Raw genomic sequence first — 14,357 nt, 5'->3', positions numbered from 1 at the left:
TTGCTAGCAGCTCTATTGTAAGTGCCTGTGACAATGAACACACACTCCTACTCCTACTGAACGTCTCCGCAAATTTGGTTCCTAAAGCCTGACAGCGACTTATACTTAGCCTACACAGAGCTATTGAGAGAGAGAGAGAGAGAGAGTTATGACACTTCCATAGACTAAATGAAGAATATTCATATAATATTCAATAATCAATGTATTGTTAAAACCAAAGTACAGTTGATTTGGAATTTGTGTGCTCAAAGATAAGAACAAGAAGAACGTTAAAGGACAACTTAGATTTTTTACAACAAGGGTTCTTTTATTAGTTTTTGCCCTGACCTCCGTGCCTTTGCCCTTGCGGAGACAAAAATAGCCTGCTTATTGTGTAAAAATTAATATTTTTTTTACCAATTACCCGAATGCCCACGCCCTTCAGTAAAAATCGCTATAACAATAGAAAGCAATATATATATATATTTTTTTAACTCTCATCTTTTAATTATTATCATTACAAACTAATAGAACTCTTGTTGTAAAAGTTGTCTTTTAAAGTAAATTACTTAATTACTTCAAACAGTGCAGCACGCGAGTGTGGTGAGCCTGAGCAGCCTGTCCCCTGTACAGACCAACTGTCCCCTGTACAGACCACTTGTCCCCTGTACAGACCACCTGTCCCCGTACAGACCACCTGTCCCCTGTACAGACCACCTGTCCCCTGTACAGACCACCTTCAGAGGTCAGCCGCTTCCACGTGTGACCAGAGACAGAAGGGCGTGGCTACAAAATACTGATTTGAACATTTGACGATGATGCTTGCCATCGGGTGACCAATAGAGCATTGGTTCTCAAAGTGGGGTCCCCAGCAAAATCAGTTGATAAAGCGTCACAACCATTTTAACCCCTTTATCCATATTTTATACTTTGGCTATTTTTGAAAGATCCTGAAAATGTGTGCAAATCTGTAAATCTTTTTTTTGAAAAGGCGCACATTTTTAACAAAAATCTTTGCTTCTGGGCAACCTCCTGGCACAACATATTTTCAGGTGGTGGTCCGCGGCCACATACATATTGATTTAGCGGTCCTTGACGCGAAAAAGTTTGAGAACCACTGCAATAGACTTCCAAACGATATTGTGTAGTTCCAAGACTGGGTGTTTATATGAAGCACGCTTGATAGATAGATTAACTAATTACGTGATCTTATCACAGTGAGAAAAAAGAGTGTCATAACTCTCTCTTACAACAGGTCTGGGTGTTGGCATGCTGAAAATAGCCAATCCATGAGCTTTTAGATTGGCTATTTTAGGCCCATGACACCGTGTTACGACAAAGCATCATGAGAATTAGCTTACCCTTGTTGACTAGCAACATGTGCGTCAGACAATACTTGTCCTGCAACTTAAAAATGGCTGTTCTGTCTGTTATATAAATACTTTCTCATACTAGTGTATATTACAGATTGTGGGACATCCAAACCAAACGGACATGTGCATGTTCTCCTGAAAGGATGGAGACGTCTGAACCAGCCTTTGTGATTAAAACATTGCATAATCCTCCCACCCCTATGATTGAAATCGGTGGCAGTTGGTTCTTGACCTCACTAATGGTGTTTACTGCCTCATAGGGCTCTTCAATGGAGGAGATGTCATTACATAAAATAAAAGACAACATGGTACTGGGAAAGCAAAACCTGAACTTTGCTGAATATTGCCGGGTAGAAACCTTTTATGTCCAAAACGGTTATTATAATTGTTTTCCAATATATTTTATTAGTTAGTCTTAGTGTTTTTCTTCCTAATAAAGTTGATTCACTTCTGTTGTCCCCCCCCCCCCCATGTAAAGCGTCTTTGGGTACTTAGAAAAGCTAATTAGCAAATTAACTTGTTACCACCAGTAAAGAAAATGTACTTTTGCGCTCTGACATGAGGGCGGATGTATTGAGGAAAGCAGTGAGAAAGCATACTGAGCATTACTGTAATGGCATGGCTCCTTGTTATTTTTATTTTTATTTGTACAGTATTTTTGAAGGGAAGAGGAAGTCGCAAAAAAGCTGTCTAGAAATAAAACAACTCCCCAGCTGCCCGTGAAAACCTGTCTTCACTCCAGTGCTCAGTGTGTGTGTGTGTGTGTGTGTGTGTGTGTGTGTGTGTGCACGCGTTTGCGTGCGTGCATCAACCTGTCGATAGAGAAGGGGTATTTCACTGAGTGGGAATGCCTGGTTTAGATGATGTGTAGCCCCTGGTTGGCATGGCAACCATCTGCTGCTAACATTCGTGAACGCTCTCCGGCAGCCCACACAGTGTCACCGCGGTGACATCCAGCAGCAATCTGCTGAGAGAGAGAGAGAGAGAGAGAGAGAGAGAGAGAGAGAGAGAGAGAGAGAGAGAGAGAGAGAGAGAGAGAGAGAGAGAGAAAATGAAGCAGGGAAGGTCAGGAGAAGAGAGAGATAAGTGTTCCAGCAGGCAATTGTGAGAGTCAGAGGAAGAGAAGTCAGAGGAAGAGAGAGAAATTGCCAGATCGCCTGCCAGACAGACAGACAGACAGACAGACAGACAGACAGACAGACGGAAAGAGAGTGAATCCTGATTTATAAGCTTGTTTATTGGTTGAGTATAAATTGAGTCTGCGATTGTTTTAAAGCTCATTTTAAAGTACCACTTTAGTACAAATACTTTAGTCAATATAGCACTCAAAAACAATCAGAATCAATGTGCTGTGTCTTAAAAATCCATACTGCAATCACCCCGACAAGAACTGATATACAAGGCTGCTCTTACTACTTTATACATTTTTATATCAATTTGGACAAATGAATGTCGTTTACATTCCTGGCCTGATTTGTGTTCGCAGCCTGGCCCTGTATGAACACAAACACAACGCATTAACGATCAGCATCCTTTATCATAGCCTTTTCACCAATTGCCCTGTGCCTTTTCATACACGTTGTGGCAAACCAGGGGAAGCTCAGCCTCAGATGTCAGTCAAGCCCAGGCTGGGCCAGGTAATAGAGGGCGTATACTTTCCGGTCCAGGTTCTGCAGCCAATAGATAGCTGGCTGTGGTCACACCTGCAGCCCATCTGACAATCACCGAGCTGATTACTTAACTCACCAGCTCCCAGGCAGCTGGATAGTCAGTTGGAGCCCAATCTGGGAACCCATCGCCAAATGAAAAGGAAAAACAGCGCCCTCTGCTGTTTTTGACTATCTCACTTGGCTCTGGGAGGAAGTCGACGTAGCACACGTGCGCAAGGAAACCGGGGTTTTGGTCTGCCTTCAGCCTTTCACTTCCGGTGGTGCGACTATGTTTTCATTCCCACTAACAATATTTCTACACGGAACACTAACACCACTTCTCCCAGAGAACATGGATCGTTTTGGTTATAAGCCCACTTGTTTCTATGATGAAAGAGCAAGTTAAAATGTGAATATCTTTCCGTGGTTTTGTCTGCTCCGAGGACGCTATTGTTAAATGAGTTTTGGTTTGTTTCTAGTGGGGAAGGATCGGCGGACACGTAAATCCCGCCCACTACATTTGATTGGGTAAAGCGCGGCCTGCTTCCTGATCTGAAGGCACGCCCACTTGTAGGCCAGTGCGTACGCGATATGACGAACCCCCCCGACAGATTCAAAGGCAGAGCAGAATCTGTTCTTGAGAGATTAATTGGAGCCAGACAGCAAGCAGGCGACACACTTTCTGTCACGAGTGGAAGGACGTCAGTACAAGTGAGTTTTCATTATTCTGAATCATATGGAACGCTGTTGGATGAACTTGATGTCCTCATAATCTTATGGCTCACCCGGTCTCTCTCTCCCTCCCCCCACCTAGGCCACCTGAGCTCCAACACCGTGGGGGAAAGCAGGGTTTTCCCCCCCAATGGAATCTATAGTCACTGCTCTGCTCTGCCCACAGGACAGCAGAGCCCCCTGTGTGTAGCATAGGCTAAAAGCCACAGCCCCAAGACGAGAAGTCTCCTACGTTTGAGTTTTGACCCACCACCCGGCCCTTTTCCCAGAACCTTTTTGAATAAAGACCGTTTAAAGTAATACTAGGTAACGTTTTCAACAAAACTAAAGTTAAATTGTATATCTTTTGTGAGTGGCAAAAGTTTCACAACACCCACTCCATGAATTTCACCCCCGGAAGCCTTTTATTTATATATTTTCTATTGAACGCTGTCGGGGGGGACTTTCCCGGGAAAATGACGTTCCTGGCCGACGTCATGACGTCGTGTCGGCCAGGAACTACCGCAACGGTTTCCTGTTTGGCCAGGAACTACCGCGCTAATAACAAAAAGGAACCTCACGCTGATTTTAAGAGAATGTAGGATTGGAAGATCGAAAAAGAACAGAAAAAGAAAGCACAGCTCATGGTAACTAATGCTCCACTGGCTAAGAGAAACGATCCGCAGATAGTATAAAACAATTAAAAGGACGCTTTTTGAAACGCTTCCGGCTTCCGGTGAAAACAAATGGAATTCTGGGTAATCGAGGACTACGGAAATTGTATGCAGTGACGGTAGTGACCAGCAGAGGTTGCTAAAAATCGTTATTTGTGAATCTGCATTGTACAACTTTAAGTTATACCACATCTGACTCTGTGTTTCCTATTTTATTGTTAATCTTACCTCCACTACCCCTGGGTTGCCACAACGTGCACAACGGCAAAATATTTTCACACAACAAAGGAGGGAGTGTCTCCATGTTTTTCAGTGTGGCTCTGCCGGAGAATAGCCATCTAGAAAGGGTCTGTCTATGTTTAACATCTATGTGCGTGTGCGTGTGTGCTAAGCTCCAGTGGTGTAACTAAGCACATTTACTCAAGTACTGTACTGTACAATTTTGAGGTATTTTTACTTTACTGGAGTCTTTCCAATTTTCAGTACTTTTACTTCTACTCCACTACATCTCAGAGGCAAATATTATACTTTTACTCCACTATTATTTGAAAGCTTTAGTTACTAGTTACTTTTTAGATTTAGCTACATTACCCACTTCAACCCTATATACATTTTGGCCAATTTCGGAAAATAGCTCACAATGCATTGCGATGCGACGCATTGTGAGCTTGTCGAGCTGCTATTTTCAAAAGATTTTTATACATATACATTTGAAAACTTGTGAAATGGGACATTCTGCATAAGGAGTACTTTCTACTTTTGGTACTTTTTGATACCAATACTTTAGTACTTTTACTCAAGTACATTTTTAATTCCGTACTTTTACTTGTAACGGAGTATTTCTACATTGCAGTATTGATACTTTTACTTAATTAAACATTTTAGTACTTTTTCCACCACTGGTAAGCTCTAGTCTTCTCTCCATTGCAGATGCAGGAGGACGTTGGCTGTCCGCAGCGAGGGTCCCAGAGGGTCTTTAGCATCTTGGACCGTCTGCTTGTCACACACCCCGTCTGGCTGCAGCTGTCACTCAGCCATGACTCCGCCCTCTACATCTTGCTCAGAGAGCCCGTTGGGGTGAGGACCAATCATATTGCTTGCCGTCAATTAGCCAATCAACGAATCAGTCCATCACATAGGCTGAAAAACATGTGTCAAAAGATGTTTTAACAATGACACTGGGATATTAGTTTAATCAACAAGAAGTTACGTTTCAAAGAGAGCAGAAGAGTTATGATCAAAAGAATGGCATAAATAATCCAGGTCCTGGCACCAAAGGCAAGTTAGAAACATTTAAAAGGCCTTTAATTCAAATATTTGCCAACGTGTGTCGGCTTGCTCCTTCTTCAGGGTGTAGTGATACAAAGAAACAGAGATATTATAGTTACAATTTTCTTTTTATATCCAAACTAAATTAAAATGCAGTAAACAAAAACATTATTACACAAATCCAATTCTGACACGAGTCCATAAATCTATATCCATTATCAGTGTGTGTTATTTGACTTTCAAAAACAAAAAGAAACAAAGCAAAATATATAATGCTAATCAAACTAAATATTATATTCCATCCACCCACTGACCACCAGCATGGATCATTGTTGTTCTATATATGTCTCTCTGGCATTTGTGTTTACAGACGTTCCTGGTACGTAAGTGCATCTTTAACCACAGGAAAGTACTGTGTCTGAGAGTGACTGGGGAACGAGCAGCCTCCTCTGTGAAGGAGTGCTTCATCTGTGAGGAGGACTCCAGTGAGTATGAAACAAGCTAGTGATGCATTTAACCCATTAACAACTGAGGCAGATATTACAAAATGTCTTCTGAATCCAACAGTTTTCTGAAAAACGTATGTTGATATGTCCGTGGTTCTCAAACCTTTTCATGTCAAGGACCCCCAAAATTATATGTATTTGGCCACCAACCCCCATCTCAAAATATTTTGTTCCAGGGACCCCCTGAAGCAAGTAAAAAATGTTTGCTTTAAAAATATATATTTATTCATATATATATTTTCTAAAATAGCAGATTTACAAGCTCGTAGCACGGCACAAAGTGACGCGCTATGATATCTGCTATTTATGAATAGTATGAAATAATGCTTTTTAGCTCAAATCTAAAATGACACATGATGCTTTCCCGGTTTTAATGGGTTAAAATGCCCGAGCCCCACAGGACAAACGTTACACATGCATATAACATAGCAAGGTCCAGCGTTTTTTTTGGGCGGTGAAACCGCCCCTATAAGTGAGGTTTGGAAATTTGTACAATTATCCTGCCCTGTGATTGGCCAAAACTTACCCCGCCTAACCCTGCACCGTGATTGGCCAATCACAATCTATTCAGGACTGTGATTGGCCAGTGTCACATGACACATGTGCATAGCCCTATATAAGAAACCATAACTTTAAAAAAAACATAAATTTGTTTTTTTTTAAGTTATGGTTTCGTCCATCATAAAGAGAGTTTCAATAAATGTATTTATCTTTTGTACATGATTGGTTGACTCCATTCAGTATTGTGATTAGCTAGCAAGACACCGCCCACTTCACACAGGGTGTGATTTTTTATTATCTTACAGTCACTGCGTGGTTTGATGATAATAGGCTCTATGTACCGCAGCCATATTGGAAAGAAATTGGGCCTCTTCCTTACTTCCTTCATATGTGTGATACTGATACGTAAATATGTAAATATTTCCCCCTCAAAATATCTGTCGTTTCCATTATGACAGATTGAAAATAACTTTATACCTGACGGTTATCCACTTGAACCCCAGTATCCCTATTTTGGGGGGAACATTCGCCAAAAATAGCAGATCTACAAGCTCACAACGTGTCGCAACGTGATATATTTGAACCAATCGCCCGCTGTGTTGCAGAGCTGTCACTCAAACTCTGCCTGTTCTGTCACCAGCCTTCGCCTTGGAAACGTCTGCCCTCAGCTTCCCTGATCTGTGTCGACTGGTGGCCTTCTACTGCATTAGCAGGTAAAAAAATATATAATACAGTTATATTATCATTAGGCATTATAATTATAATTATCACTGTATATTGTGTCATAGTATACAACAGTGGTTCTCAGACTTTATACCGATCTACAAGCACTCTTACGAGGCTTTGTGAGCTTGTAGATCGGCTATTTAAAAAAAGTTTGGCCAATGTTTTTATTGTTTGTTGATTAAGTACTTAAACTGTCTCTTTAGAAATGTGCAGCCCGTAGACATTGTGTACAAGTTTCCAAACATTTTCGATGTTTTTCAAAAATCTCCGAAAATAGCATCCCACTTTGAGAAACCACTGCCATAAATAAAGATTCAAGGCGTTAAAGCTCAAGTGCGCATTTCTTTATTCCTCCGGCTAACACGCTTCGGCAATCAGCCTTCCTCCAGAGCAAGTTTAAAGAGTCCTCTTTAAACTCTCTTTAAACTTACTCTGAGGATGGCTGATTGCCAAAACGCGTTTAGCCGGAGGAATAAAGAAATGTGCACTTGAGCCCTTGATGATCGAGCCTTCGGTGGTTTTCTTAATGACTCTTAAACACGTTGTTCATTTTAGATACTGTTCTTCCAGAAGCTTGATTGCTATGTAATGCCATTAGAAACGTCAATCTCGCCAACCTTGTTAAAGCCAAACTCTTCTTAAATGTGTCTATACCACCAGGGACTTGGTGACATTGGTTCACAGTAAATATTGAACTACTTTTGTGGTGGGTTCTCAAAGTGGAACACCCTCAAGGACCCCTGGGGGTCTCTTTCCAAATAATGGTGATGGTTAGGAACCAATTGGACCCTTATGGGTCTGTAACTCTGAGAGTGTACAAGTGGAACCAAATGGTTCCACTTCTACATTTGAGTTAAAAAATCTTCGCCTTTTAAATTATAATTTTTTAAGATTTGCACAAATTTTCAAGATCTTTCTAAAATACAAGCCCATAGTGCAGCACTCTGTATACAATAATGGTTAAAGTGGTTAAAACGATTGTGACGCTATATTAACTCATTCAGCTGGGGACCCCCTGGTACCCCGCCAAGGACCCCTGGGGGTCCCCAGACCCCACTTTGAGAACCAGTGATCTACACAGTATGTCCTTTGTGTCTCTCTCAAGGGACGTGCTGCCGTTCCCACTGCAGCTTCCAGAGGCCATCGCCAAGGCCACCACTCACAGGCAGCTGGAAGCCATCTCACATATGGGACAAGGTACTATGGTAGTCATGGGTCAAAACCAGTGGTGTAAAGTAACTAAGTACATTTAATCAAGTACCGTACTTAAGTAAAATTTTGAGGTACTTTTACTTTACTGGATACTGGAGTATTTCCAATTCTCAGTACTTTTACTTCTACTCCACTACATCTCAGAGGCAAATATTGTACTTTTACTCCACTACAATTATTTGAAAACATTTTTGTACTTTTACTTTTGGTACTTTAAGTACATTTGGATACAAATACTTTTGTACTTTTACTCAAGTAAATTTTTAATTCCGGACTTTTACTTGTAACAGAGTACTTTTATATTGCAGTATTGATACTTTTACTTAAAGGGATATTTCACTTTCAAATAAAATAAACATTAAAAATAAATATTTTTAAAAAATGAAAAAAGTTATGGCAAAATCACGGCCCCCTCACACATTAGCAGGACACTCTAATGCGTGAGGGGGCCGTGATTTTTCCATTACTTTCTTCATTTATTTTTAATATATTTTTTAAATGTTTATTTTATTTGAAAGTGAAATATCCCTTTAAGTAAGGCATCTGAGTACTTTTTCCACCACTGGTCAAAACCATAGACAGTAAAAAGTATGGACAGTGTCACGCCCATAGACTCTACAGCATAGACATATAAAGGTAGACGCCTCCTCTGGCTCTGAAGCGTCGGCATCTCGGACGCACTTCCGCTTCCTCTATGCTTGTAGGGGGCAAGCTGGAAACTTCCGTGTGCGTCACAGAAGGGGGCGTTCGGTAGGCCAATCAGAGGCAGGTGGGGTGGGTCTTTTCTTAAGAGGCAGCCGCGCAGCAACTAGTCAGTTAGACGCGCTGTGATTGGCCAGTAGTTAACGTGATGTGATTGGTCAGTAGTCAAACAGCCCCGCGGAAGAGCCTTGTATTGAGAGACCAGTCGTTACAATGAACTGCAGAGGCCAATGAGGTATCTAGGTTTCTATATCTATGCTCTACAGACCGTAAATTAAGTCCGCCATCTTTCTATGTACTATGGAAATGGAAATTAATGTAATTGGTTGGGACCAGAGCGGGGGTGGGGAATTAATGCTATTGGTTGTGTAGCTCGTCGATCAACTCATCACAAGGCAGCCACGCCCCCTCCTACAGCATACTCTACTTTATCATCAATTTTGAAATAAATGGGACCATAATTTACCAAAACGCATATCATGGTGATTGAAAGAAGACTTTAAACGAGTGACTGGAAGCATATAGTATTTATGACAATGTTTAGTAAAAGGTAATAAAATCAAGTGTAAAGTTCGGCAAAAAACCCATCCGCTTGCATAGAGCGTTATTTCTTCTGACACCGGCAGGGGTAAAACAGCGAAACTACAGGCCATTCGTATGAACTTTTACTTCCTACTGTATATAGACTCAATTTCAAAGGTGGATGCTGGGCCCTTGCTCGAAACACACACACAAAAAAACGCACTCCAAAAATATTTAAAAGAAAAAATACAATTACGGGTCTCCAACCAGAAAAGTGATGAGAACCACTAATACTTCCATTACATCTCCCCTCAGAGTTCTGGAGCTCGCTGAATCCCTCAGAGATCCAGAATGGACCAGTGGACCCGGTGGGGTCAGCCAGATCCAGCCGGGTCCAGACCGCAGCGGCCCAGGACCCGTGTGCGCTGCTGACCCGGGGCAGGCAGGTCAAAGTGTGCTTCATCAACCCTCTCTTCCTGCAGCTGGAGGTCAGTGTTGTGGTGGAAAGCAGTGATATCCCAAACCTTTCCCCCTTCTTACAGCTGACAAAAGCTGAGACCGGCCACACGTGTGTGCACGCTAGGCCTGTCCCCGACTAAGGATTTGTTTAGTCGAATCTAATTGGCGACTAATTGCCAATAGTCGACTGGCAGTCGACTAATGCAAAAAAATAATATATATATATATATATATATATATATATATATATATTTAGGGCCAAAATACATTTTATTTCAAAGGGCCAAGTCTACACAGTTTGTTTTGTGTCTCCAGCAGAGTTTCTAGTGTCTCTATCTCTCTCTGGAAGAGGTTGCACATGAACTCTGCAGCCGCACTGAGGCGCTCCAACACAAACAATACCAATACAAAGACGAGGAATAAGAAGAATAAAGTGGAAGTTACGTGTGGTTGCAGGTGTACACTTGGCCAAAAAACAATTTAAAACATTTTTGGCCCTTTTTTTTTTCTTCTAAATTTTTATCCCACGATTTTGTAACCCTATTTTTTACACCCAGTGCCAATTGTCTATGTAATCCTGGGCACTACCTTCCCTCTGCCAACCTAGGGAGGCCAGGGCCGAGCTCATGCCTCCTTCAATGCATGAGAGCCAACTGACCTTCTTGTCACCTGACAGGGGAGAGTTTCCCTGGTTGGACGTAGCGCGTGGAAGGAACACGTTATTCCAACCAGTTCCCTTCCCCTCCATCAGGCGCCCCGGCTGGCCAGGGGGAGGCAGTATAGTGACCAGGATTACTGCATGTTTTTGTGAGGGTACCTACCCTAGGAGACACGGGGAGAACATGCAAACTCCACACAGAAAGGCCCTTTCGCCAACCCCACCTAGGGTATGGGCACTGATGACGCGGAGGAGAGAACACACCCCCAGCGCCCACAGCGTCCCCTGCGGGAATCGAACCCAGGACCTTCTAGCTGTGAGGCGACAGCACTACCGACTGTGCCACCGTGCCCCTCATTTTTGGCCCTTTAAAAAAAAGAAGAAAAAAAAATCTCGACTAGATTCGACTAAGAGACACGCAGTCGACTCGGACCTCCCGCGACTAACCAGTCGACTATTCGACTTAGTCGAGGTCAGGCCTACACGCACACTCACACAAACAAACATAGTGTGTGTATACACACACGCACGCACGCACACACAAACAGTGTGTATGTCTGCTATTTTCAATGTATTTTTTAATACATTTTATACATGTACTTTTGTACTCTTACTCAAGTATACATTTTGATTACCAAACTTGTAGCCTCGATCTCCAGGCTTTTATTGTTTAGTTTTGCTAAAAAATAAAAGCCTGGAGGAGCGCGTCGGTGTACCCCGGTATAGCAAGTGTTTCATTTCCCCAACCAACCAGAGTGCAGTGGGCGTCGCTCGTAATGTTGTGTTAACGGGGCCGGGGGTTGACGGACAGATCGGTGAACCAATGGGATCAGGCGCAATCTCTCCGCGCCTCTATACACCCGCCCCTCTATACACGAAAACAGGAGCGCTAGTGCAGCCTGCCAAACTTGTAACAGAGTGTTTCTGCATGGCAGAATTGATACTTTTACTTAGGTAAAAATGTGAGTACTTCTTCCACCCCTCTTGGTTTCCGCAGCAGCAGCAGCAACAGCAGGTCTCGTCCCACCACGGTGGGGGCGGGGCCTCCAACAAGCGCCACCGCTTCAAGCGGAGCATGAGGCTGCGGCTCTCCAACGACTCCTCCGTGAACCTCTCGCTGGAGGGGACCGGGGGGTCCTACTCGCCTTCCTCCTCCGCGGTGGAGCTGCAGCCCGGCGGCGCAGACAGCAGGCTTCAGAGCAGCGGCGGTAGTAACCCACAGAGGAGGGTCGTCCACCCCGGGGCCGGGCTCTTGAGGAGAACCAACGCCGTCTCCCCGGGGTCTGCGGAGGAGGAGGCCCTGGTGTCACTGACTGCACCACAGGTAAGCCTGGCTGGACGCGTTTATACAATCTACGCCAAGTCCCGGAGAAGACGCGCTGTGATTGTGGCCAGTAGTCACTTTGATTGGCGGTTGTGCCGAGCACTCACCCCAAATCACGTCACAACGTTCGGCGCGGCGACTCGCTCGCCTAAGCTCGCTTGGCGGTGCCTCTCGTGGCTCAAGTCTGCTTCAGACAGCGCGCCTCCGTCGCAGACAAAAACTATACTTTATCAGCGGGGAAAAAAGACAATCTACAAGCTTGCATCAAATAGCCAGTGTATAGGGTTAAGTGGTTAAACTGATTTTGAAGCTATGTAGGCTATGTAACCCATGTCGCTGGGGACCCCCTGGAACCCCCTTAAGGACCACTATGGGTCCCCGGGACCCCACTTTGAGAGCCAGTGGTATAGGTGACACGTTGTCCTCCTCATTACCAGGCCAGGCCGTCTCCCGAGGTGGGCGGGCCTCTGGAGGCGCTGCAGTCGTCCCGGACGGAGGAACCCAACGTGGAGTTGACCGTCCTGGCCTTGGAGAGCTGCCCGGCGCCCTCCCTGGCCGAGCTGGACAGCAGCAGCTCCTTCAGCAGCCTGGACGACGAGCCCGACCCCGATTCGGAGCCAGAAGGGTCGTTTCAAACGCCTCTCCAACAACAGCAGCAGCGCCCGCCCCTCGTTCGATCCCGCGGCGGCCGCGGCGGACTGCACCGGATGAACGCGGCCTTCGTGTGTTTCTTTGCGCCCGAGAAGCGGCTGACGAGGCTGATCGAGGAGCTGTCGAGGGACCGGCGCTCGGCCTTCGGCGCCATGGTGCAGGACTTCCTGGCGAAGCAGAGGGAGGTGCTGAAGTCGCTGGCCTCCTGCTCATCGTCGTCATCGTCATCCTCTGTGACATCCGTGGACGTCCTCCAGGGTCTGCGTCTCTTCCTGTGCCAGGCCAAGAGCTGTTTGCTGGACAGCGGAGAGCTGGAGCCTCCCATCGAGACTCTGGTGCCAGAGAATGAGAAAGGTAAGCAGAAAAGTAGGGGTAGAAACCTTAACCCATTGCCTTCTACATTAGTAGTTCTCAAACCTTTTCGTGCCCCAAATTGATATATATTTGGCCGCGGACCCCCCGATCTGAAAAATGTTTTGTGCCAGGGACCCCCAGAAGAGAAGAGATTTTCAAAAACGTTCAAAGATTTTTTCAAATTGTTTTTTTTTTACAGATGTACAAGCTTGCAGCGTAGCACGAACTGACACGCTGTGAGCTTGTAGATCTGCTATTTTTTAGAACCACTGTTCTAAATCCTAAGAGTTTTCTGAAAACCCAATGTTGCTATATGTATAGCTAAATGCTCTAAAATGACACAGATGCTTTCCCGATTTTAATGGGTTAAAGGCTACTTACTGGTTTGATTCCCCTTTACAGTCAGTATATGCCGCCTAAAAGCCACCATTTTGTTTTCTATTGAAGTGTCCTTGAGCAAGATAGCAAGAACTCTCACACAGTGTTAGTCTGTTTGGATATTTAAGAGCACTAAATGCATCAAAATGCAAACGGACTAAATGTGAGGCAGTAATTAAAGTGGAAGGTTGGTGGTCTGAACCCTATGAGTAATTGTTGTCCGCTCCGGTAACAGAAGTACCCTAAGGGTTCGGACAGTCGGAAACACGCATCTGCGTCAGAAGCGTTGTTGTGGCCAACGCACGCAGAGGCGTCAGAGGAAATGAGTTTGGTGACCTTATGCCAATTAGATTTTGCTGTTATTATCGCACCAAAGTTTGTCTAAACACTGTACTGTGTAATGGTACTGCACTCACAGTGTACCGTATAGATTGATACCATAAGTTGTTAAGTTAGACAGATGCTAAGTTGATGTTTACCTGGTATCGTATAGTTCTTTGCAATCTATTTACGTGACCATTGTCCCTGTCGTTGACTAAGCTTCATGACAACTACAGGAGTTCTTAGCGTGTGATATGAAATGTGAGCTTACCATAATCACAGTAATCCTCAATCATATTCCATCATATTCAAGGGTTTTTGGGGAGAAGTGAGACAGACTCCATCACTTTCAGTTTAGAGCAGTTTAGGCAGGTGTGTGTGTGTCTGT

At 44.1% G+C, this 14,357-nt stretch overlaps 1 protein-coding gene across 1 annotated transcript in view; it reads left to right on the top strand.

The window, feature by feature from the left end:
• rin1b (Ras and Rab interactor 1b) overlaps nt 1–14,357 on the top strand; it is a gene marked incomplete at both ends in the record, with an annotated part of 59,782 nt that overhangs the window by 16,811 nt on the left and 28,614 nt on the right. The window contains 7 exon segments of the mRNA XM_080450830.1: nt 5,317–5,463; nt 6,026–6,140; nt 7,303–7,375; nt 8,494–8,585; nt 10,140–10,321; nt 11,948–12,265; nt 12,703–13,270. Of these exon segments, the coding sequence (XP_080306956.1) occupies nt 5,317–5,463; nt 6,026–6,140; nt 7,303–7,375; nt 8,494–8,585; nt 10,140–10,321; nt 11,948–12,265; nt 12,703–13,270 (1,495 nt within the window).

Source organism: Gymnoscopelus braueri, assembly GCF_963280865.1.
Source record: "Gymnoscopelus braueri genome assembly, chromosome: 15".
NCBI classification, from domain to species: domain Eukaryota; kingdom Metazoa; phylum Chordata; class Actinopteri; order Myctophiformes; family Myctophidae; genus Gymnoscopelus; species Gymnoscopelus braueri.
Note: the sequence above shows the minus strand (reverse complement) of the source record. Positions and strands in the feature narration are given on the sequence as shown.